General features: G+C 39.9%; 1 protein-coding gene across 1 annotated transcript in view; it reads right to left on the reverse strand.

The window, feature by feature from the left end:
• The window catches only part of ALDH1A2 (aldehyde dehydrogenase 1 family member A2), a 96098-nt gene that overhangs the window by 39576 nt on the left and 29805 nt on the right, over positions 1 to 26717 (reverse strand). Inside the window, exons 2-5 of the mRNA XM_036302843.1 lie at positions 14314 to 14418; positions 14041 to 14181; positions 10603 to 10732; positions 1061 to 1122 (exon numbers count right to left, since the gene is read on the reverse strand). Of these exons, the coding sequence (XP_036158736.1) occupies positions 1061 to 1122; positions 10603 to 10732; positions 14041 to 14181; positions 14314 to 14418 (438 nt within the window). The remainder of the gene's footprint in view (positions 1 to 1060; positions 1123 to 10602; positions 10733 to 14040; positions 14182 to 14313; positions 14419 to 26717) is intronic.

A 26717-nucleotide genomic window follows, 5' to 3' on the forward strand; every position in this document is an offset into this window, starting at 1 on the left:
CTGACAGGCAGCTCTTGTCCTGTCAGTGAAAGCTGCTGCCCCGAGAGTCTGGGAAGGGCCAGGAGAGCAGGCTTCAGCTCCTGCAATTAAGGTAACAGACCTCACCCCTGCTCTGATCCAAGTGGGGTTTCCCGGGGAGGGGGCGGGCTTTAGGAGGGGGAGGGAGCGCTGTTAGGAGCAGAAGAACTTAAATCAAACCTCTCATTTTCCGTTTTCATTCTCTAACAAATTTCACAGTAACCCGGAGTCTATAATAACTCATGAAAAGAATATTGATATCTCTAAAAAAATTTTGCCCCCCAAGCCCAAAGATGATCTTAACTCATTCTCTTATATTTTGAAAAGAGAAAACTCCTTGTCTACAATATAAGAGTTTAGTTTGAGCCTCCTCTGAAATCCTGGCTGGAATGATGAGCTAGCACTTTTGGAGGACTGGATGGTGTTTTGTATAGTGCCACGGCTGTGTATGAGAGAGAGGCAGAAAAAAAAGACAATGTTTAATGTTCCAATCCAAACACTAAGCACTACATCTATTTCCCTTTACAAGACACACAACAGCCCGGCATGGTTTCAATTATGACCGTGACGTTAATGGTACTGCTGTGTCTTCTGTACAGTCTTCTATCTAGATTCATGTGAAAAGAAACAGTGAGAAAGAATGGGATTAAAAGACCATATAAAACAATATGCCTGGAAAGATGGTGAGTCACAGTTTTAAAAAATAAACAAGCAAATATAACAAAGCATTAATTTTCCATAAGCTGAATGGACATCCATAACCAAGGGTAGGTTATTAATACATTGGGCTTGGCTTTGCTTATTTTAATCATGAGAATTCCATGACTTGAGAACTCAACTCCTGGTAACGGAGCTGAAACCCTATTAACCTGTTCAAATAAGCATTGCAGGGAGGCTGTTAAAGATATGTCAACAACATGAGCTCGGTTTTTTTTCCCCCCAGTAATGGAAAACACACATCACTGAGATCCATGTTTTATGTATCTTTTAAGAGAACTGGTTCAAATGAAAATAAATACGAAGCATGAGGATCTACACTCACCGGGATGATCTGTCCACACACTCCAATGGGTTCATGTCTTGTGAAGGTAAAATAGTCTCCATCTGAAAGAAATGAGTATGGTCACTACCAGAGAATCCAAATCAGAAGAAAAAAACGCAGAGGGAGAATTTGGGTGGCAGCAAAACCAGAAATAAAGCTGAGAACACATCCCACTCAACCGAGTACGAAAACTGGTAGATACTTTACTTGGCATAAAGTACCTCCGGTTATGGCTCCCAGACACCCAGAGTACTAACCTCAGAGGCAGAATGATGGACAGGTTGATGGCACTAGAAACAGTCTTGGGGGAGGAAGTTTTTGGGGTGGGGGGCACTGGAAACTGGAAAATATTCACTACTAAATTTTATTTTATTTTATTTATTTTTTTAAATATATTTTATTGATTTTTTACAGAGAGGAAGGGAGAGAGACAGGGAGTTAGAAACATCGATGAGAGAGAAACATCGATCAGCTGCCTCCTGCACATCTCCTACTGGGGATGTGCCCGCAACCCAGGTACATGCCCTTGACCAGAATCGAACCTGGGACCTTTCAGTCCGCAGGCCGGCTCTCTATCCACTGAGCCAAACCAGTTTCGGCCACTACTAAATTTTATATTAAATACTTAAATAATACTTATATGTAGAACACTTATTTGATTTAAAAACTGAGATACCTCAAAATTTTCAAATGCACTTCCTGAGCCCTCGGATGCAGGCATATGTAGGCCTAATTTTAAGAAGACCAAAGTCCACTTCAAAGAAAACTCCATCAATAACCCAAAGCTTCCACCTCCAAACTAGTCATGGAAACGAGGACAATTTAATAACCTTGTTTTCCTTATAGGGACAATAAGTAACTGGAATAATTATCCAGGAAAGTCAAACCAGATTCTCCTTTAGGAAAATGCCATTATGTTTATCTGAATTACGTTAAATGGCTAATTGAAATAACCAAAGAAAGAACGGCGCATTTTTTAGCATAGGGCCTTCCCTTTCTGGTCCTGGGCAAAATCTTTGTTTTTCCCTCAATTGCCAACCTTTTGGCCACTTGACTGATATGTTTTCTCTCTCAAAAGCCGTCCCTCCCGGAAAGTGAAGACATTGGGTTAACCCACATGAACAGCATCATGGGGGTAGGCAGGGGGTGCAGGTGGGGACAGGAGGGGGTATGGGCTGGGGGAAGAGAAAATAATGTGACTGTTTATCATTATCTCTAAACACCTCTGAATCACTAATATTTATCATACAGAATTGTTTTAAATTCAAAATTATACATTTTAAAATAATTAAAGATCACTCTCTCTCTCTTTTTCCTGGACCTCTTCCCAGAATTAACAGCTATCTGTTACTGGTAGCATCCTTTTATTCTGCCCCACCTTTCATTTCTTAAAATGCAAATAGCATCATATTATTCAGTCTTCTATATTTTATCTTTTTTCCACTTCTTTTCACAAAAATCTAACATATTTAACTGCTAAATGTTATTCCACTGGCTCAATAATGGTGCTACCTACAAACGATCCTGAGGGACACCGAGACTGCCTTCAGTTTAGGCTATCTATCTATAACAATAAAAGTGTAATATGCTAATTAGACCAGACAGCTGAATGACCTTCCGGACATCATTCTGGATGTCCTTCCGGATGAAGCTGTGGTGGCGGGGCCGAGACAGAGGCAGTTAGGGGCAATCAGGCAGGCAGGAGAACAGTTAGGGGCAATAAGGCTGGCAGGCAAGTGGTTAGGGGCAATCAGGCAGGCAGACAAGTGGTTAGGGGTGATCAGGCGGCAGGCAAGTGGTTAGGGGTGATCAGGCAGGCAGGCAAGTGGTTAGGGGTAATCAGGTAGGCAGGCAGAGTGGTTAGGGGTGATCAGGCAGGCAGGCAAGTGGTTAGGGGTGATCAGGCAGGCAGGCAGAGTGGTTAGGGGTGATCAGGTAGGCAGGCAGGCCAGTGGTTAGGAGTCAGCAGTCCCAGATTGTGAGAGGGACGTCCCAGATTGCAAGAGGGATGTCATGGATTGCGAGAGGGTGCAGGCCAGGCTGAGGGAACCCACCCACCCCATGCACGAATTTTGTGCACTGGGCCTCTAGCATATATAAAAGTCTAAGCAACCAAATGACCAAACAACCAGTTGCTATGATGGGCACTGACCATGAGGAGACAGATGCTCAATGCAGGAGCTGCCCCTTGGTGGTCAATGCGTTCCCACAGACAACCTCCTGTGGCCGGCCAACATCCCGCAGTCCCTCCCCCAGGCCGGCTGGCCCCAATAACTGGCAAGGCCTACGGACCCCACCTGTGCACGAATTCATGCACCAGGCCTCTAGTTATAATAAAGCTGTAAACACTATCATTTTATATACCTTAGTTTTGTGTGCAGATGACTCAGTAATTATCATAGATGTCATTCTTTACAATAATGCCAGTTACCACCCTTCTTCAATTTATAAATCTCTGTAAAGGTGGGGTTTTAATGTTAATACCTTTTTATGTTTCAGATTTTTTTTTCAGTAGCTATAATTGTGATGTCAGGCTCTTCTTCCAGGGAAGGTTTTCCATGGGGAGCAGTAATACCAATCAATAGGCTAAAGAGTTTCAATTCCAAGGAAATCCTTCCCAAGTAAACTCTACAGTTTGGCTAAGGTGATGGATTCAGGTAGATAATCACAAACCATAAAAATAAAGATAGAGTACAAATGGGCTGAGGAAAATATGGGAAGAGGAACTGAAGAACAACACAGGTGCTTGCTTTAGAAGCACATGTGGGAAAGTAACGGTTCAGAGGAAATCCACAAGGCGCTTGTGTAAGCACAGCACGGTGACTCATAAAGCATTTCCCCGTCTACGTGCTAAGTGCTGAAGAATTTAGTGGTATTACTTATATGATTTTGAAAGTTACTGAAAAATGAAAGAGAAGGGAAAAAGTGTAGGCAAAATCTTAAAAACTGACCTCATGAGGAACTCTGTAATTATGTCCCAAGAGAAACTGAGTATGGGGAATGAAACTTCCCTGAATAAACAGCTCACAGATTGGACAATTAGCTAAAGGCTGGCTCAGAGAAAGGAACTGAAGAATCTTCTGTCCCTACTGTTCCTCTAAGTGGCCAATAAAGAAATACAGGCTTGGTGCTTGAATTTTCCCAACGGAGCACGGAGTGAAAGAGATAAAGGAAGGACCATAGACCTTGAATTCAGTCTGCATTCCAGTCTGGTCAGCGCAAGGTGATTCTGGACACCCCTAGTCTGATCTGGGGCCCTGGCAAACACAGTAGCTGTGCCTTTTACGTGCATCCTTGCCTAAGGCTAAAGGCACTCCCAAGGTCCTCCCAGGTAGTATGACCCGCTCCAAATCCCACCAAGCTTCCAGACTAAAGTTGCCCAAACACCAATCGCTCAAGAGCCATCTTCATCATTTCTGCTATATCCAAGTGTAACTACTCTATTACTTACTCAATCATTCTGTTAAATCAATTCCTCTTTTAAATATATATACATGGCTACTTGTTAGCAGCACCTTAAAGAAAATCTATGAAGCAGCTGGTTTCATGAGTTAGCAATCTTTTCTTCTGATTTCTTCAAACCTAATAATTAAAATAAAAAACGTTCTCACTACTTTACTGTGTAGAGTCACCTTGCACGCTACAAGCGCCAGGTGGTGTGCTATATTGTACTTCTCAAGTTTAAAAGTGTACACAAAGCCCCTGGAGGTCTTGTTGCAATGCAGACTCTGAGTCAGGAAGTCTGGGGGACCTGAGACTCTGCAAGCTCCCAGGTGAGGCCGGCACTTCTGACCCACAGATCACACTCTGAGTAGCGAGGTTCAATGGAACCAAGAGGGTAAATGGGAGTCGACAGGCGTCGTGATGACCTACAGCCGCTTCATGCTGACTTCATTTCTGTTTATTTATTTTTGCCTCTCTGGTAACTCGACTAATTTGCCTGAAAGGAGTCTGAAGTGTAGGGGAATCTGATCAATGTTTTTTAATACTTTTAAAATAGCAAAATATGAACAAAGCATATATATTTCTATGGAGCCTTACAAAATATTTTCACATTCTTATTTCATGTTCAAAATAATTTGATGAGATAAAAAACACAGCAACTGTTATTATCAGCATTTTATAAATAGAGAAAATATGGCACAGGTAGGTTAAGCTCAGAGTCATATAACTGGTTAAATTGTGGCTCCTGGACTTGAAACTAGGTCATCAGGTTTCAAGTTCATTACCCTTAGAAACATATTAAAGACTCTTTTGTGAATAAGGTGTTGGATTTAGGTGGATATCACAAATCATAGGACCCGTGTTATGTCAACAAGTTCAAATGGGGTAAAATGACAACTCTTTTGTAAAAGGTGAGGATGACTCTTTGAGGATCAGGAATGTGGACACAGAGAACTCACAGAAACTCCAGGAGCAACAGTAATAACCTCTCTCTCTCCCTTCTACACCTAAGGTGATACATAATGAGTACTCTCATCTGCTAGAAGAAAAATTACCACCCGTTTTCCCATGATTTATGTTAATAACTAGAGGCCTGATGCATGAAAATCGTGCAAGGGGCTCGGCCCTTGCAGCCCGGGCTGCCTTGGCTGGACCTTGCAGCCCTGACTTCATCCGGAAGGTCATCCGGACAATCATCTGGAAGGATGTTTGGATGGTCGTTCTGCTGTTCAGTCTAATATATTAGGACTTTATTATAGAGGATGCTCCCCAAGTACGGCAAGATGACTTAAAGGTTGTTCCCTTCATTTCTCATGGGCTTGATGTAGAAAACACCTCCACCCAAACACAGACTCTCTACTTGGGGCCGCGATGATCTTAGGTCTTCTTACCAACCATGAAGCAGAGAGAACCAGACTCAGCATGAAGGCCTGCATTTGATGAAGACACCAAAAAAATGATCTGAATCCCACAGCCTGAACTGACAAGTCAGAACATAATAACTATGGTGGAGAAAACTAAAGAAAAGATGAGATACCAAAACAGAAATACTAAATCACACATGTAAGGCTTTTATCTCTCAGCCTCTTTCCCATTTCACTCAAGAAAGTAAAATTATAGAGTAAGATACCGCTCTTACAGGAGTTTAAGACTCACCCAGAGACAACTTCCCTGATGTGTTTTATACCTGAGTGTTTTCACAGCATGAGGAATATAAATTTCCTACAATTAAAGACATTATCATACTACTAGAGGCCTGGTGCACGAGATTCGTGCACCCGGGGGGTGTGGACCCTCAGCCCAGCCTGCGCCTTCTCACAGTCCAGGAGCCCTTGGGGTATGTCCAACTGACAACTTAGGCCCGGCTCCCATGTCAGTCAGACATCCTTAGTGCTGCAGAGGCCAGCTTCTGGCTGAGCGGCGCTCCCGCTGTGGGAGTGCACTGACCACCAGGGGGCAGCTCCTATGTTGAGCATCTGCCCTCTGGTGGTCAGTGCGTGTCATAGCAACCGGATCTTTCCACAGTTCAGTCGATTTGCATATTACCCTTTGATTATATAGGATAAATTTGGTTGAATTTTGGATCAAATTTTATGGGTGTATATTGAGCCATTTCTAGAATTATATTGTTTTCTTCCCTAGAAATGAGTAATAAACTTCCTCTGTATTTGTGAAATGCACTTAAGCTACTGTTCTATGTTTTTTGAGGGGAACTCAACAGATTACATAGGAGAGCCTTGGCTGGTTTGGCTCAGTGGATAGAGTGTCGGCCTGTGAACCAAAGGGTCCTGGGTTTGATTCCAGTCAAGGGCATGTGCCTTGGTTGCAGGCTCCTCCCCAGCCTGCGCCCTGGTCAGGGCATGTGCAGAAGGCAACCAATCGATATGTTTCTCTCATATTGATATTTCTCTCTGTCTTTCCCTTTCTCTTCCAATCTCCTAAAAATCAATGGGCAAGTATCCTTGGGTGAGGATTAAAAAGAAAAAATTACACAGGAGAGAGAGCAATTATTCAGTTAATTATAACAATTTAATTATTTGGATTATTCCTTCAGAGTAAACATTATTTCTTAAAGCAAATTTTATAGTTACTTGAAAAAAATTTTTTACAGAATTCTCATAAGCATATCTGACATTGACACAATCTATACAAAAACTAGACAGTATAATTGGGCAATATGTACAGTCAATAAAATCAGAAAAATCTAAAATGTGCCAGAAATTGAGAAGTTTATCCAAAATGGGCTGCAAGAACTAGCTCTCAGTTACATTACAATACTAAGAGTATTTGAAGAACTGCAGTTAGTTTGATATACCTGGTCACACTAAAAATTAGTTTATTTGACAGCATAAAAATCTGTGCAGAATTCAGTGAATGGGAGATCATCTCCCCCTCTCCAGTGTTAAAACAATTAGACCAGCTACACTGAACCATCCCATCATGTCCCCTGGCAGATTCCTATGTATTCTGACACTAAACAGATACTGAACAGACCTCGCAGAACAGTTTACGGCTATAATGATAAACTATAAACACCTATACAAACACTGAGACTTTACATTACTTCTCTGAACCTCAGTTTCTTTGTCTGAAAAATGAGGAGATTGGCCTTAGGAATCCTTGAGGTCTTTGCAGCCTTAAACCTCTCAAAGAGGTTACATGTGAAACAGACTTCATGACCTCCTGTCACCACCAATTCAGGTCCCACTAACTGCCCTGATTCTTCTTAGGTGGGCAGAACAAATAGCTCCCCCTCTCAGGGAACTATAAGATTTCACCGTATGTGCCCTTCGTTAATGGCACCAAACTAGACGTAGCTGTTGAAGGCAAAGCCTTAGGCTCTGAGTCAATGTCTGAGCACTTTTTACCGATTGTTTCGTTTAACGCATAAAACTGAAAAGGGATGGAAGTGGATAAATAATGACATATGACCTGAGTAGGTTTTTAACCTTTTCTGTAGGCTAATAGAAAGCCATTCTGTAGGAATTCAGCTTAAAGCATGAACTATATTTTCTCTACTTACATAACACAAAATCAATAAAATCAACACTAGGTAGTTACAGAGGAAAACCTTATGCAAATCTATTAACCTCCATTTCTCCCTCCATTAATTGCAAACAAGTTTTGATCCTCCATCATAAAGAGTTTGTGGACATGAGAGAATATAGGTTTTAAATGATCAAAATGGGGAAAATAATACTTTGCCTGCTGGGTTTCTATGAGATTAGAGATAATATAATGAGCACAAATAAGGTGTTCACTAAATCATAGTAATGGTTATTATTTATCAACATAATTAGAAGTGCCATCATAGCAGGGTCAGAGCATAGGATTTATGGTCAGAGACAACAGCTCCACTGAGCATCATGGCAGGAAATGACAGATACTGCATGATTCTGGGATAACATCCACTGTGGGCCTTGAGTGGGATGCAATGGAGAGGAATGGGAGAGGCTCTCAAGTCAGAAGAAGCAGCTGTCCAGTGGATGGCTCAGAATGGTCATGCCATAACCCTTTCTCCTCCTCCCAAATATTAGGGAGGCCACCCTACGAGGGGATGGGGGAGGAAGCAGATACTTGCTCTCCCCAACTGATTGTCCATCATGTAATCAAAGTGCAATTTTGATCATGGCACTCATGTATTTAAAATAATTCAGTGACTCACCATTGGAATAAAACATGTACCATAGTTTCCCCAGCCCCAGAGCCCCACTGTCTTCTATATCTGGCTATACTTTCAGATCCACTACCACTCTGTACTCTCCTCCCCCCATGCTTTGCACAGGCATTGCCACCATCTGTGATGGCCCTATCTCCATCTTTACATACCTACCCTTCGGGTATCATCTTGTTCGTCTCAACTCCTTCTCAAGGAAACCTTAATACCGGCGAAGATGGCCTCTCCTATGGATTCCCATTGAACTTCATGCTTCCACATCTGAACAAACCACACTGCACTGCATTTGCTTGTCTACTTAGTGTTTTTCCTTCCTATTTTATGAGCATCTTACTTACTCACCTTTGTAGTCCCCAATGCTTAACATAGGACCTGAGAGAGCAGGTGCCTGCTCCGTGTTGGTCTCTATCCTCTCCTTGCTACTCAAGGCAGAGGCCCCACAGCCCAGGCATCACCTGGAAGCTGGTTAGGAATAAAGAATCTCAGGCCCCACCCCAGTCCTATTTAGTGGTACACAGGCACAATAAGGTTGAGAAGAACTGATCTAAGCCATCTGCACTATCAGCCAACCATTCCCTTTTTATAAACCAACTAGAGGCCCAGTGCACAAATTCGAGCATGGCTGGGGTCCTGTCAGCCTGCCCCAATGGGGGCTGATTGGGGACAGGGCCAGCTAGGAGGAGGGGCTGTGGGCAGTTGGCCAGCTGTCCCTGCCCCAAATCAGGCTCACTGGCCAGCTGCAGTGGGCGTCATAGCGACTAGTCATTCTGGTCATTCCAGGATTCCGATCGCTGGCTTTTTATATATATAGATACTCTTCAGTCTAGGAAGGCCTCACAGGGCACTTCCAGGATCCCAGCATTACTTCACACTTTTCCTAGTACGCACAGGGAGAACAGGCTGTGTTCCGGAGAACACCGGTAGAGTACCTGGCACGGGACATGCAACCTCCAGGAGCCACTGAATAAACATGTATTTTCTTTCCTTATATCTATTCACACTCCCATCCACATAGCTCTTGCAGTCAGTCCCTTTCCTGCCATAACTCTTCCTCCCAGTAGGTAAAACGGATCCTCTAGTGAGCCGAGTCACCAGGCTCTACTGTTAAAATTTCAGCTCTACAACTCTAGCTGGGTTAGTTAGAAAAACTATTTAACTTCCCTAGGCCTCAGTTTCCTCCTCTGTCAGTGAGGAGGTTAATAATAGTGCCTTCCTTTTGGGGTGCTGGGCAAGCACTCCATGTGGTATTCGCTACCCCTAATAGTCATGCTCTGGTCAGGAACTTTCCACCAACTAACTCAGTCTGGATACTTTCCCTCTCCTTTAAAGGAATACAGCACTGATAGGCCGAGCCACATGACTTAAAAGAAAAAGAAAAAAAGAAAGGTATCAGGATGGTTGTTGTTTTTATAGATTGTGAAAGTAATTCATGGTCAATATGGAAGAGTATTTTTTAAAAAGAAATACGTCATCCATAATCTCACCACCAAGAGAAAACAACTGTTAACATTTTAGAGTATTTCCTTCTAAACAAATAGATCTTATGTTTCAGGAGGGAAAGAACTATGTCTTAATCTGCTTAGAATTTCCCCAGACTTCCCCACACCCGAGGCCTCTCCCTGGCTCTGAACCTAACCTAGCCCAGTGCTGAGGACTCAGCAGCTGACAAACACATACCTGTTCCTTGGCTGACTGATGTATTGATGTAAGTGGCTTGACCCTGCACTTATATGTGAACTGTCTATGTGTAGAAATAGGGTCATTATCCGAGTGATGTAATCTGGCTCTTTGTTCGGTTCAGTCTGCGATAAGTGTGCTCATATCTGCATTCTATGTGACTGCCCTTTGTGTTTGGTGGTGAAAAGTGTGTTTCCGGTGGGGTCTCATGTTTCCTTTTTCAATGTACTCAGATTTCACATACCTACAGGAATGGTCATCCCGTGAATTTTATCAGCCCAGCCTGCATAATACCGAAGGGTTTTGATGACCCCCTGCAAATCCACATAAAAAGCTTGCAGGAACGGTTTGCCACCATTGAGGGACTCCATGGTCTGCGGAAAAAGAAACAGAGAGAACTTTCCAGTGATACGCTATATAATTTCTGGAGCAGAAGAAAAAAGAAAGCGAGAGAGCACAGATGACTATGGACAGTGATGCATACCTGGTCAACTCCGATTTCTCAAATACAAAGATTTCAGTACTGCCAGTTTAGTTTAGTTTCCAGTAACAATCACAACGACGATATCTGTGCATGTTCTTGGGTTTGCATGCTCCCAGTAATCACTATCCAAGTGCATACACACGAGATTTCTTCAACTGGTGATAAGCAAATACTCTCTGGTCAAACCACCTTCTCTTATATTAGTGATCAGAGCTGGGGAGGGAAGGGGTCAGAGTCCACACCAGTAATCTGAGTCCACAAAGAGGAGCAGGGACATGGGCTTTTATGCAACTGATGAGAATATAAAACGTTTTCCACAGCTGCCAAGACCCCTGCTGAGGAATGGAATATCCACGGCGCACAGTGAGTTTATTTATTGCCACCAAATAAACAAGGTCTCCTCCAGGGAAGCTCAGACTTTAACTACTCGAGGGCTGCTTTTTTGTAAATATTTATGTTAGCAACCATTATATATTGAGAGTGAAGTATCTGGTTCATTTAATAAAAATAGAGATATAAGGCAGTTTTAGATTATAAATGTTATTATTTTAATCACATGTTCCTAAAGTGGTTAAATCCGTAACAAAAAGAACTAGAAATGAATACACTGAAATGAGAAAAGAGTACTTTGACTGAGACATATTAACAGTGTTGCAAGGTGAACAAATGAAAGAGACAAAACATGTTTGTAACCTCATGTCCTTTTCTATAAGGGCACTTTATAAAACATAGTGGTATGAAAGCTGAGCACTGAAAACTAAAATTGAAATATTCTCCATCCCATAACATGAAAATACTATTATTTACAGTGCAACTTATCCACTTACTGTGTGTATAAGATGAAATTCGTTTTAAAATATCATGTTACTTAGCTTCTTTTTCTGACTGACTTATTTTGCTTAGCATGGTATTCTCAAGCCAAGAACCATATGATGCCATTCATATGTGGCATATAAAACTGAAACCCATAGATGCAAACAACAATGTGGTGGTTACCACAGAGAGGTGGGTGGGAAGGTGGGAAAGGATATAGGGGCCTAGCGCATGGTGATGGACGATGATTTGACTTTGAATTGGGAGCACACAATGCAATATACAGATCATGTATCATAGAAATGCACACTTGAAACTTATATGATCCTATTAACCATGTCACCTCAAAAAAATAAATATTGTGTTACTTATCACTGTACATTGACTCACCTTTCTTCAAAGAAATCATATTACTTCCCAGTACTTTTTATAATATTTAAATGTTCATGAGATGAGCATTACCTTCTCCACGTCTAGCAGAGAGCCATCTACACAGCACAGAGTGCAACAGAGTCAATAGTGAAAATCTGGGCCACCTGAATGGTCCCTAGGAGCTACTGACACCAGCCAAATTGGCCTGCGAGCTGCCAGACTACGTTTATTTTCAACTGTGTTTACTCGGATACAGTATTAACCTCAGTTCGGGCAGGAGCTCCCCTACCTTCCAGAGGCCACCTCTTACTAACACTCACGCCTCTCCTGACTTGGTAGGGTTTAAAGGAAGAGAGGCCATTCAAGTGTCGTCACAGTGAGACATATGTCAGAAAAAGAATGGCATTTGAATTTTATGACATGAAGCTATAACTGCAAAAATGAGCTATATCATCATCTAGTACATACTGTTAATCTGATGTTGTAAATATTGTGTCTTTAACGCAATCAAGCTGACCGTTACAGACCCTCAGGGTAACTCCCACTGACTATGTGCCAGGAACTGTGCTAGGGATTTTTTTTTTAGGTAAAATATAATTTTCATTCTCAAAAAAATCATATACCTTGGAATACCCTAAGCCAGTGGTCGGCAAACTGCGGCTCGCAAGCCACATGCGGCGGCTCTTTGGCCCCTTGAGTGTGGCTCTTCCACAAAATACTGACTTCTGCACATGGGCCACGAAGTTTCAATCGCACTTTATGTGCGCGCTTGCTTGTGGTATTTTGTGAAAGAGCCACACTCAAGGGGCCAAAGAGCTGCATGTGGCTCGCAAGCCGCAATTTGCCGACCACTGCCCTAAGCTTTTCCAGAGAATTCCGTTTTGCATGATATTGATAGGTTAGCCAAAAAAAAAAATGGTGTTGAGGCTTAAATAAGTTTGAGAAACATTGGGTAGGGCTTTTCAGAGTCGTTAATATGCTTGGTGTCTTGCGAATCTCCAAGAAGGAGCCATTTCACCATGAAACACCTTTTTCACAATATAAATAAGCACCTCCTTGAAGGACTAGATTAGGAAATGGTTTTATAGATGAATAAAGGTTACATATAGCTAGTGTTCCAAACCATCTCCATAAAGATGCATTTTTGTTTCCATACTCTGAACTGATCCCTGAGGGGCTGGTGGGAGGGAGGGGCCCTGGGAGGTGTGAACTGAGGAAGGGTACGGATGCCTGCCTCTCCCAAAGCAAGCCCCACGGGGACCTGTTTGCCCAACTAGACAGCAGGACCTAGTATTTGTGGTTTGAATGCCCTGACTGAGCAACGATGCCCTAAATATTAATTGATCAGTTGTACGTCATCCACGTGGAGATCCCTTGCGTACCGAACGGGCATTCCCCAATGGTTCCAGCTTCCAAAAAGTCTTTTCTCTAACAAAATGATTTTACTTTAAAAACTGGCAGTAACAACAACAAACACATTAAGAGAGGAACGTTCCTTAGGTAGGAAAAAGACCGTTTTAGTGAAAGGAAGTAGCTGAAAGGGACAGAACAAAGGCAGCAGGAGTGCACCAGGAGTCCCCATCACGCCTCGTGCTCCTGAAGGAGTCTCCTTAGTCAAGAGGGGTTAACTCTGGGGAGTCAGAAACTGTCCTTTTGGTTCTTCAATAAATCATTTGGAATTGGTTTTCTGCAAGCGGCACGGTGACTCTCCTGCTGCTTAAGAGTCTTGTTTGGTTTGTTGAGGGCAGGAGGGAGGCAGGAAGGCCCGTACCAGTCATGGGAAGCTAAGGTTTTGTTCTTCAAAATGAAGTAAGAAGAGACACTCAGCTGGCCCTCCACTTACCTCCCCCACCTGATGCAAAAGCCAAACATCTCTCGTTTTTCTTGTGTTACATACTCCGTAGCTTGTTCCCCCGGTCTGCTTCACATCAGACTTCCATAAAGAGTGAGGAATCTGAATTTCAGTGGAAAGGTAAGTTTGGGGTAAAGACAATGTTTGCTTAGGCTACTCACTGCAAGAACTGCCCTGTCTCGTTCCACCAAGTCTGCGAGCTTATCCAACAGGCGTCCTCTTTCAGAAGCATCCATCCTTCTCCACACTGAGCCGAGGGAGAACGCCAGGCGGGCTGCCTGCACTGCTTTGTCTATATCCGCCTGTAGAGAGAACGAGGCACAGCTGAAGCGAGACGACACTCCAGGTAAAGGAAGGACCAACCGCTCTCAAATGTCAGTGGTGGTGTCTGGAAAGTAACTTCACAGGGAGTCTTTTTTCTAAGAAGGACGTACCTTGTCTGCTTCTTGAACTTCGCACACCTGTTCTCCTGTGGCTGGATTATAGACAGGGAACACTCTCCCGCTCTCTGAGTTCTGCCACTCGTTGTTAATAAAAATCTAAAAGAGTAAACAGCAGAATGGGATTGATGAGACAGGTGACAGGAAGCCAGCCAGAGGCAAACTGTTATGGAAATATCACAGTAATCATACTTACTCTATATGCTTGCTGCTATGCAGGTAACGTACAGAATATGAAGAGTTGTAAGAGACCCTTAAACAGTATGCAGTCCAGCTTCCCCCTGCCCCTAATTCAGAAATTTCCTCTATGACATTTTTTTTTAACCTCAATGTCATCCAAAGATTAAATACAGTGAACCTGTCAGCCAGTGAGAGAGTCAAAAAGAAATGAAAGGATAGAGTCTCATAAACATAGAAAACATACACTGGGGCTGAGAAAATATTTATTGATCCATCATCCAAGCTCTGGCCAATACACAAAGGAATAAATTGTGGATTAAACTGACAGTGGTCAAACCTTAGATCCTAGTTTCTCTGTCAGAGGCATAAGCGTCTTCACAGGGAAACTTGAAGGTGCTGAAATATACACTGAGTGGCCACATTATTATGAACACCTGACGTTTCTAGGCAAATTAGCTATAATTTCGCGCTGAAGTTGCTAGAGGCCAGACCATTATAAATAGGGAAGCAAGTTGTTTACCATGACAGAAGTGATTTTTTTTCTGAAGATATGGATAAACAACGCGATTTAACAGCCTTTGAACGTGGGATATATTTGAACATGAGTGGCCAGATAATTATGACCACCCCATCAGCACTTCGTTGGACCACCTTTTGCCTTCAATACTGCGGCAATTCTTCTTGGCATTGACTCCATGAGATGTTGAAAGGTGATGTGAGGAATCTGACACCATGCCTGATGAATAGCACTGTCCAGTTCTGTGAGATTTGATGGTTGTGGAACCAGCTGCCTGATGGCTCTTTTAACTTCGTCCCACAAATGCTCCATTGGATTGAGATCTGGTGATTGTGGGGGCCACCTAAGCAAGGTAAAGTCTCCCTCATGTTCTTGAAACCACTCCTGCACAATACGAGCACCGTAGCATTGCACATTGTCTTGTTGGAAGAAGCCATCTCCATTGGGATACGCCATGAACATGATAGGATGAACTTGATCAGCAACGATATTTAGGTATGTTGTGCTATTCAGACGTTGTTCCACACGAATTAAAGGGCCCAAATCATGCCAGGAAAACATGCCCCAAACCATAACACTGCCCCCACCAGCTTGAAGGGTTGTACTCATGCATGTGGGATGCACGCTTTCATGCTGTTTCCACCAAATTTTCACTCTGCCATCTGCATGATGCAACTGGAAACGTGATTCATCGGACCACATGACTTTTTTCCAATGCTCAACTATCCAATCCTTGTATTTCTGTGCGAATTGGAGACGTTTTATCTTGGTAACTGCAGACAGCAAAGGTGTTCGAACAGGCCTTCGGCTTCCATATCCCATACGATGCAGTGTATGGTTAATTTTCCTACAAATGTCAGGTGGTCATAATCTGGCCACTCACGTTCAAATAAATCCCACGCTCAAAGGCTGTTAAATCACGTTGTTTACCCATATCTTCAGAAAAAAATCACTTCTACTGTTGTGGTAAACAACCTGCTTCCCTATTTATAATGATCTGGCCTTCTAGCAACTTCAGCGCGAAATTATAGCTAATTTGCCTACAAACGTCAGGTGTTCATAGTAATCTGGCCTCTCAGTGTATAAGCATTTACTTAATTTACAGTCAGATCCTGAATCGAGCAATCACTCTGACCAAACTAACTAGTGAATCAAACAAGTTACAAGTTGAACCCAAATGAGATTTCTCTCTCTTTGCTTGGTAGGTTACATGGCTCTGCAGAGGGAAAAGGTCTATAACTTTCAAATTGGTCTCTCTAGGCTTTCTTAAGAGCTTTGGTTCCTTATATAAAAAATGAAGATTTTATTAAAATGGCAAAGAGACTAATGGTTTAAGAAATTATTTGAGTCAATTTCTCAGAAGATTTATAAGACGTGAGTTAAAAAAAAAAGAAGGGGAAATATAGGCAAAGAAAATTCAAAAATTTTATAGCATTAAGAAAGAAACCCAAATGAATAGTTTGGACTATTAAAAGTCAAAGAATGCACAGAGACATTTTCTGTAACATTAATGGTATGACAATGAAAGTTTCTGAACTTGTGAGTCAGTCAGTGGTAAGCTAGTTTACTATTGCCTGCCATTTTAACAATCACAGATGAGGCGAAATGATTACAGAGTTACAATTTTAAATATTAAGTTCTATATTATTCCAAAGCTTCACTTTTTCCTGGCTTTGATAAAACAATGAGTCTGTGTTGAAGAAGTTATCTTTTCCTGAAGGCTTTTTAAGATAAAGGGGAAAAAATATCTTCTGTCTGTATAGCACCTAATACAAATGTATTAAGCACAAGCACAATGACCTTGTAATTTCATACATTTTAATATGCAATTTATAAACATACTTAGTATAATGTATTCATTTATTCAATAAATACTTAGCTACTTCTCGCCACTGGAGCAGCAAAGATGCCTAAGAGTTCCAGCCTTCCAGTCAGCATCTTCCATAGTCTCTAGTAATTCATTAAATATTTACAACACCCCTAACAGCAGGGCTTTATTCTCTCTACAGAAAATGAGACAACAGAGAGGCCGGGAAGTTAAGAGTCCTAAGAAGCAGGTTCTCATGGTGCCTCTGATTCAGTCTATTGCTCTTTACACTACACCATGGTTGCCAGGATTGCTCAGTCCAAAGAAACACAACTAGTTAACTGATGTCTAAGCCTGAATTAGAGCTACAGTTTTTAGACTCCTGGTCTAGTTCTCTTTTCACTCCATTTAACAAATTTCCTAACAGTTCACAGCTGATCATATCTGCATGTTCCTTTGAAACACTATGTGATTTCTACGGTAACAAAAAAAAAAGAGGTTAATTTTATTAAGGATTCACAAGTACTGTATTATTATCAGATTTAAGGAACAAGGAGTCTTGCCAATATTTATTCCTTTTATCCACTATTTATCTACTTCTCAATCTTTGGAAAATCATCATGATCCAATGTTAGTTTTTAAGTTTCTTTGCTGAGCAGTTCTATTTGTAAGGATGGATATTTCATGACTTCTATTGTTTCATAGAGGTCTTCTAACTCAATCTAAGAGAAAAATTATTTGTTTTTAATGGAATGAAACTCATTCTCTTACTATTGTCATTTAGGTCCATTGATCTTTTTATAAACCCAAGATATGATATGGAATCTTAGTGATTTTTCCTAAACCTTGAAACATTTTACTATTTCATCATCCTAAAAGCTATTTCATCATCACTCATTATTTTCAACTATGCTAAAAAAAAAGCTCCTAAAAAATAAGGAAACAAAAACATTACAGAACTGCTTAGAAATCTCTCTCTATAAGGCTAAGTGACCGACCGTCCAACCATCGAACTGAACGGCTGGCTGGTACATGTGACACGTACTGGCAATTTAAAAATAAATGTTGACTCGTATATGTGTGATACATACAAAGCTCTCACTGGCACCAATCACACGTGTGTGTTTTGATCTGTCATCGTTGACTGTGAACTTGGTTGACACTTCTATTATAGAGAAAGGGTGAATAGCGATAAAATATTTCTTCTAATTAACTTCCTTTCAATGTGCATGAATCTGTGCACCAGGCCCCTAGATAATAAATAAACACGTCACCACTATTTCATCATCCTTCCCTTTCCTTTTTGTGTTGTCCAAAGTAATGCACTATTTTTCAAAAGGGTATACAAAAATTGGGAGGCACCACCTTTGTCACATTCTTTTTAGCTTTCACTGAACATAGTTAAGAATTCAAATTGTTTCATTTCTGTCCATAATGGGAAAGAGAGGGAAATTAACAAGGGCATTTCACAATTGTTAGATGAGTCAGAAGATGAAGGTAGAGAGACAGAAACACTAGAGACTTTACTAATGGGGGTGAAATTGACTGAATGAGAAAAATCTTGGACTATGAGTCTTTAGGATAAATAAATGAATTTTCTCAAATTGAAAAATCAAAGAGTGAACAATTTATAAACACAAAGAGGAATATGACATTTTAACCAGTCATTCATCAGGAGGGACTTAATCACTTATTATTTTGCAACAAGAACTTGAACCATCTTGTTTTGATAAAAGGACATGTAACAACTGTTTTATCTTTTATGATATGCTTATATAAAAATTTACTTGCTATGATTCATAAATGGACAAATACTGAAGGTAGGTATATACACAAAGGTGATTGAAAGGGCAGATATGATGTAAAAATTTAAAAAGTTCATTGGATTAATCAAATTTATGGTGTTAAAAATAAAAATGTTTTCGTAATTATGGGACAAAAAGATGGCCATCCTCTTTTTTCCAAAATTATGAGCCTTCAAACTTTTCAATAGTATTACACTGTTTGCACATGCAAAAACAAAAAACAAACAAAAAAAACAAACAACAAAAAAACCCAGAAATGATATGCTATAACCCACCAGAAATGTATTTAAAATCTGGAATCAGCCGAGACCGGTTTGGCTCAGTGGATAGAGCGTCGGCCTGCGGACTGAAGGGTCCCAGGTTCGATTCCGGTCAAGGGCATGTACCTTGGTTGCGGGCACATCCCCAGTGGGGAGTGTGCAGGAGGCAGCTGGTCGATGTTTCTCTCTCATCAATGTTTCTAACTCTCTATCTCTCTCCTTTCCTCTCTGTAAAAACTCAATAAAATATAAAAATAAAAAAAAAATAAAAAAAAAATAAAATCTGGAATCATATCCACTGAGCCAAAGTGGCTAGGGCTGTCATAAATAAATAAATAAATAAATAAATAAATAAATAAATAAATAAAATAAATCTGGAATCAGTATTTATGACATGAATATTTCCCATTTCACACATGAAAACTGATAAACACATCAGTGCACTCAAAGGCCATTGCCTATGTCAGGTATATATACCTTCAAAACCAGAAAAATTACAGAAAAAACTTTGGTTTGCTATGTTTCAATTATTTCGTTGGTTTAGCTATCTGTTTATTTACTATATTTTCATAAAATAATTTAAAATTTTAAAAATATAGAGAGTCCAGCCCTAGCTGCTTTTGGTCAGTGGATAGAGCGTCAGCTTGCGAACTGAAGGGTTCCAGGTTTGATTCCAGCCAAGGGCACATGCCTGGGTTGTGGGATCTATCTCCAGTAGGGGGCATGCAGGAGGCAGCCGATCAATGATTCTCTCTCATCATTGATGTTTTTTTAAAAAATATATATATATATTTTATTGATTTTCAAGGAGAGGAAGGGAGAGGGACAGAGAGCTAGAAACATCGATGAGAGAGAAACATCGACCAGCTGCCTCCTGCACACTCCCCACTGAGGATGTGCCCGCAACCCAGGTACATGCCCCTGATGGGAATCTAACCTGGGACCCTTCAGTCTGCAGGCTGACGCTCTATCCACTGAGCCAATCCGGTTAGGGCCATCATTGGTGTTTCTATCTCTCTCTCTCCCTCTCCCTTCCTCTCTGAAATCAATAAAAAAAAATTTTTTTTTTAAATTTTTAAAAAGAGTCCTTTGGGCCCAAATGGTAAATGTGATGACTATTTCTCCTGGTATGAAAAAGGTTAAAATATTTTATATTTCTACTGCATTACTATTTTTGTAGACCCAGCCATACAGTATGACAATTTAAAAACTTATACTGACAACTTTGTTGGTATACATGATAGCAAATACCTCCATAATACTTGAAGGTTTTTAGCTTCTCTGGGCCATTTCAAACATTTTAAATGCTGTCTAAAGTGTTCTTCTCTGACTGGGCTCCTTGGAGAAATAGTTCATTTCAGGGCTATAACAGGGAAGCACAAAATGATCCTGGGCTAGTGTGATACCAGAAATCAAGTACATGTTCAAAAACTGATGGGACATACCGAAAGGATGGAGCCAACATGAAGGGGCTCCCCAACGCCAATACTGGGATCATTTAAACAACAAAATAAGTAATAATATTAATGAATTCTTATTCATAGAATGAACAAAGCATCCAAGAGTCCACACTGATATAAAGATTTTAAATGAGTAAGTAAATAAATGAGGGATAAGGAAAAGCTCTTCTTCAAGTAGAATTCCAACTAACAGCACTGAAGGAATGAAGGAATTAGATCATCATCATTTGTCACACACCACAGTAATAACTGCTTCAGGCAAAAATCATCAACAGATGATGAACTTAGTGGGCAAACACATGATGAAAAATTGGGTGTTTATGTAGTCTCCCTCAAGATACTTCTTAATTACAAAGGGAAAAATAGCCACTTTACATTGAAGAAACTTGGCAGACAGCACCTTAATCAACTGATCAAAGTTAACGTCACCAGTGATGGGACAAATTGATATCATGTGCTCCTTATATGATAAACTGAGGACATAGATCCTTCTGCAGTATTCTTACTCAAAAGGCATAACCTGAATTTAACCATGAGGAGATTACCAGACAAATCCAAATTAAAGCACATCCTACAAAATAAGTGGCCTTACTTTTTCACCTTTTTAAAGAGCCAAGGTCATGAAAGACAAAGAAAGACTAAAACACCATTCTAAAATAAAGGACACCAATGATATGTAAAAATAAATGAGTCATGTAACTGTGACCTGGCTCCTGGACCAGAAAAAAATGTATTATTGGGACAACTGGTGGAATTTGAGTAAGGTTTTAGGATTAGATCGTGTGTCCATGTTAATTTCCTGGGGAATCTGGGTGAAAGGTACATAGGAATTCTTTGCGCTATTTTTGAAACTTTTAAAAATAAATTGGAAATTATTTCAAAATGAAAAGTGAAAAAAAAGGTAGAGGTTAGAGTTGCCCTTTGGTGCCTACCTTTCATACTATAAGTGAGCAAAACAAATACGTTACATGAAATAATGAAGAGCAACATCTTTCTTTTCACAAAAGTTCATTCTTAAATGTGAGTTTGTGGGGAAAAAATAATTCAAGCTCTGCCTTAAAATATGGCCCAATGTTGCCAAAATTATTCTTTTAAATTTACAAATTATTTCAGCTAAAATACTTGTTAATAGTTGTATGAGAAACTAGGAAATTCTGCCTTGCATGTTACTGAATTTCAGAATAAGTATCAGGAAGATGTAGCCTTTTCTACTCTAGACCTCTGTGCAAGTAAAGATGTCTGACTCTAGCTAAGTTATTTGAGTTTTCTCAGTGTCTTCATCTGTAAAATATACAAATATTGACATAATACATAACATTATATAATTCTGTGATGCTCAAATCACAGGCAAAAGAAGCATATGACCCATTAAGAAGCTCCCAGTCTGCTGCAGGTTTCTAAGAGGATAGGATGGATTAGCTCATCAACCTAACTTTCTTCCTATGGCTGTGAAGAACTGTCCCTTGGCATTTTATGGGCTGCTGTTGGTATTAAAAGACATAATGAATGTGGTGGGCACTTAATTAATGTTAATTGGAATGGAATGCCTGCTGGGAGACGACATGAATCACTGTCTAGTACCTTTCCTGATATGATTAGAAATATAATGTCTCTCCCACCAAAATAAAATCTGAAACACACTGAAGTATGAAGAACATATTTGGGCAGTAAAGTTTTCTTTTATTATACTATATTTGATACATGCAAAAGAATATATGTAACATAAATGTGAGTTCACATGCACTATATTAAAGCACATCATGAACACACTATTCAAGCACTAGAATGTTATTAATATCACTGAACTTATTTGTGTGTTTCTTCGGGGTCCCATCCTCCTGCTTGACCCGGTATCCTAAATTTTAACTTTTTTATTCTTAGATACATTTTTTTTGCTTTATTTTACTTCCTGTTTTCCCCTTTCTTGATTCTTCTCTCAAGTTGATTAATATTTGCCATTGTTTGTTTTACAATTCAATTTTCCCTTTTATTGGTTTGGTATTTTCACACTATATTTCTATTCTTTCACTGGTTATTCATGATTTTTTTACGATATTTTATCATGTATATTTAATTTGAAGTGTAAAATGTATATATATCTTAACATTCCTCCCAATTTTAAGGACCTTAGAACACTAAATATAATTGCTTTCTTCAAGAGTTTGTTATAAAATTATTTTACACAGAAAATTATATATTTAAGAAGTTTTTACTTTATTCTTATGATTCTTTAGAATTTCATTCAGTAAAAATCTATCGGGGATAAAGTCTCAAGCCTGAAAATATATATATTGCACCCTCATTCTCAAAGGATATCCCCAGAAGACAATTACTTTCTCACACTACTTTGAGAATATTATTCCAATATTTTCTATCCTGCAATGGTGTTTATAAGAAGTCTGCTGTAAGTCTCTGATTATCATCCTTGTCGATGATTTGCCCTTTTATTATTTTTTTTGCAGGTTTTCTTGTACAGTTTGTAATCATTGAGTATTTATCTTTTGTCCAATTCTTAATGAAAGTGGCTATTCATGCTTCTACTACGTACAAATACACAGTGTAATTTTCAACTTAAAAAATGCTGATGGTGTTTCTCATGAAATATATACACATCCAAATGTTATTTTTTCCTAGTAATATGGTTTCAAGATACACGTAAAACTGAAGTTTTAAAGGTTGGCAAATATATAATGTTTATGGATAAAGTAAAAACTCGAGCTTTATCAATATTGTTAGCTCTGGTAAACTTTGAAGATCTTCATGGAATCAGAGAGAAAACAATAAATAATAAATTATTCTGTCTTAAAATGTCAGCATTCTTTGTGTTACATCATTCATCATGTAAAGTATGTGTTCAGGACTATTGTCGTCTTTAATACAATATTTTTCCCCTCAAGATTAAGAGCCCATGTTTACCTCATTGAAAACCCTTGTGGAAGGATTACATGGTTGTATGACCTTATTTTAGGTTTGGGCTCTAAGGTCACTTCTGCATGTAGGAGTCGATGTGTAACAAGCAATAGCTTGTGAAACAGCATTTAATAAGGTCAAGAAATTCTGATCTAGCACCTTGGCAGATGCCTCTGACTCTTATTCAAATTTACTAGGGGCCTGGTGCACGAAATTCATGCACTCCGGGGGGGGGGGTGTGTGTTCCTCAGCCTGGCCTGTGCCCTCTTGCAGTCCGGGACCTGCGGGGAGCGGGCCTAAGTTGGACATCCTTAGCACTGCCACAGAGGCAGGAGAGGCTCCTGCCACCGCACTCACCAACCATGAGCCTGGCTTCTGGCTGAGCGGAGCTCCTCCGTGGGAGCACACTGACCATCGGGGGCAGCTCCTGCATTGAGCATCTGCCCCCTGGTGGTCAGTGTACATCATAGTGACCGGTCATTCAACCATTTGATCAATTTGCATATTAGCCTTTTATTATATAAGATATTTAAATGGCTAAATCAGTTTTTTTCTTTTTAAAAAAATTTTTTATTGAATTTATTGGGGTGACATTGGTTACTATGTGGGGAGGACAGGAGACTTGGTTGGAAAGTCTATAAGGAGGGAATTCTGAAAAGGGAAGTGGGCTGAAAGTGGCCCGCCCTGTTTATCAGAATTCTGACTTAGGAGAGTTTGGCAGAAGGCGGCTACCCCTAATTGTTCCTTGACCTTTCCAAACAAGTCTGTGTACGTGAGGACCCTCAGGTGTTTTCTGGATTCTTTATGTTTACTTTTTAGGTGTCCTTGCTTAAAGGACACTGCAGACACATGTCTCCTCCCAAAATTACTTACCCCAAGATTGTATCTAAAAGATAAACTTTATCTCAAACTGCTGTTACAATAAAAGCCTGAAGAGGCATGTGATCAAGGCTGTCTGGTTCCTTTAGACAGGTAGTCCCTTAGCCCTCTCTTTCACAGTGAACCTGTGTCAGAGTAATCATTCATCCGTCGCTCAGGGTCTTGCCTGTCAGCCCCGGCATTTCAAGTGTACAATTCTATAATACACCATCTGTACATTATATTGTGTATTCACTATCCAAAGTCAAATCTCTTTCCATCACCATTTATGCCCCCTCTACCCTCTTCTACCTCCCTCCACTCCTTTCCCCTCTGGTAGTTTACCATACTGTTGTCTATAAAGTTGTTGTTTTTTCCTAGTCCTTTCACCTTTTTTGCTCATCTCCCCAACCCCAGTCGCCTCTGAAGGCTGTCAGTCTGTTTTCTTTATCTATGAGTCTGTTTCTATTTTGTAAATTTTGTTCATCAGATTCCACATATAAGTGAAATCATATGATATTTTAGTGTCTCTCACTGGCTTATTTCACTTAGTAGAATACGCTCCAGGTCTATCCGTGCTGTTGCAAAATATAAGATTTCCTCCTTCTTTATAGCCCAGTAGTATTCCATTGTGTAAATGTACCACAGATTTTTTTATCCACTCATCTACTGATGGGCACTTGGGCTGCTTCCAAATCTTGGCTATTGTAAATAATGCTGCAATGTACATATGGGTGCATATATTCTTTCCAATTAGTGTTCTGGGTGTCTCTGAATATATTCCCAGAAGTAGAATTGCTGGGTCATAACACAGTCCCATTTTTAATTTTTTGAGGAAACTCTATACTATTTCCCACAGTGGCTGCACCAATCTGCATTCCCACTACCCATGCACAAACGTTTCCTTTTCTCCACATCCTCACCAATACTTGTTTGTTGATTTATTAACAACAGTCATTCTGACAGGTGTAAGGTGATAGCTCATCATGGTTTTAATCTGCATTGCTCTGATGATTAGTGTAACATTGAGCATCTTTTCATATGTCTATTGGTCATCAGTATGTCCTCTTTGGAGATGTGTCTATTCAGAGCCTTTGCCCATTTCTTCATTGGACTGTTTGTTTTTTGGTGTTGAGTTGAATACGTTCTTTATAAATTTTGGATATTAACCACTTATCAATGTGTCATTGGCTAATATGTTCTCCCATTCAGTGGTTGCCTTTTCATTTTGTTGATGGTTTCCTTTGCTGTTCAAAAAAACTTTTTAGTTTGAGATAGTCCCGTTTGCTTATTTTTTTCTTTTGTTTCTCTTTATATTGTCCAATATATCAGAAAAAAATATTGCTATGAGAAATGTCTGAGATTTTACTGCCTATGTTTTCTTCTAGGATTACTATGGTTTTGAGTCTTACATTTAAGTCTTTAATCCATTTTGAGTTTATTCTTGTATATGGTGCAAGAAGGTGTTCTAGTTTCATTTTTTTGCATGTGTCTGCCCAGTTTTCCCAACACCATATATTGTCTTTACCCCAATGTTTATTCTTGCCTCCTTTGTGAAATATTAATTGACTATAAACGTGTGGGTTTATTTCTGGGCTCTCTATTCTGCTCCATTGATCCATATGTCTGTTTTTATGCCAATACCATGCTGTTTTGATTATTATGCCTTATAGTATAGTTTGATATCAGGTAATGTGATTCCTCCAACTTTGCTCTTCTTTCTCAAGACTGTTGTGGTATATAATATGTTTATACATTGTTGGATTTTATTTGCTAATATGTTTTAGTATTTTTGCATTATGTTAATGAGAGGCATTGGTTTGTAGTTTTTCCTTTCCTGGTTTTTATATTAGAGTAATGCTGGCTTCATAGAATGCTTTAGGTAGTGTCCCTTCTGCTTTCTTTCTTTCTGAAAGAGAATGTAGAGAATTGATATGTTTGTTAAGTGTTACCAGCGAAACCATCTGGACTTGGTGCTTTCTTTTGGGGGAAGATTATTAATTACTGATTCAGTTTCTTAAACACATAGACTTATCTTGATTTAGTCAATATGGGTATCTACTCTCAGCTCCCACCAACTATTCTTTTTCTTTGGGTCTCTAAGGTTAACCTCCTAAGAAGGGCATCTTTTCAAATCAGTCAACAGCTGTAAATTAAATGGCTGTCCTTGGGTCCAAACATCTAGAACCAGGAAATAGTACCATTTGAGGCGATTTAAGGGCCAAGTTCTGGATCAGGAGAACTTCTTTTCAAAAGAACTGTGGAGAGGCAGGCAATAGGTGATGAATAGCTCAAGAATGGGTGCCACTTTGATAGGTGTTGGGATTTTAAGGACATTTTTCTGGTAATGCCTTTAGGTTTTGGTATAAGCGTAATGCCGGTCTCAAAGAATGAGTTGGTAATTACTCTCACCTCTTCAATTTTTTGGAAGGGTTTATGTAGAAGTGGCATGTTCCCCCTTAAATATTTGATAGAATTCTCTAAAGGCATCTAAAGGCATCTGGGCCTTGATTTTACTTTGTGAGAACTTTTTTTAGCTTCAGATTCAATTACTTTAGTAAATATAAGGCTATTCAAGTTATCTAGTTCTCCTTGTGTGAG

The sequence above is a fragment of the Myotis myotis genome, unplaced genomic scaffold (assembly GCF_014108235.1).
Source record: "Myotis myotis isolate mMyoMyo1 unplaced genomic scaffold, mMyoMyo1.p scaffold_m19_p_1, whole genome shotgun sequence".
Classification (NCBI taxonomy): Eukaryota; Metazoa; Chordata; class Mammalia; order Chiroptera; family Vespertilionidae; genus Myotis; species Myotis myotis.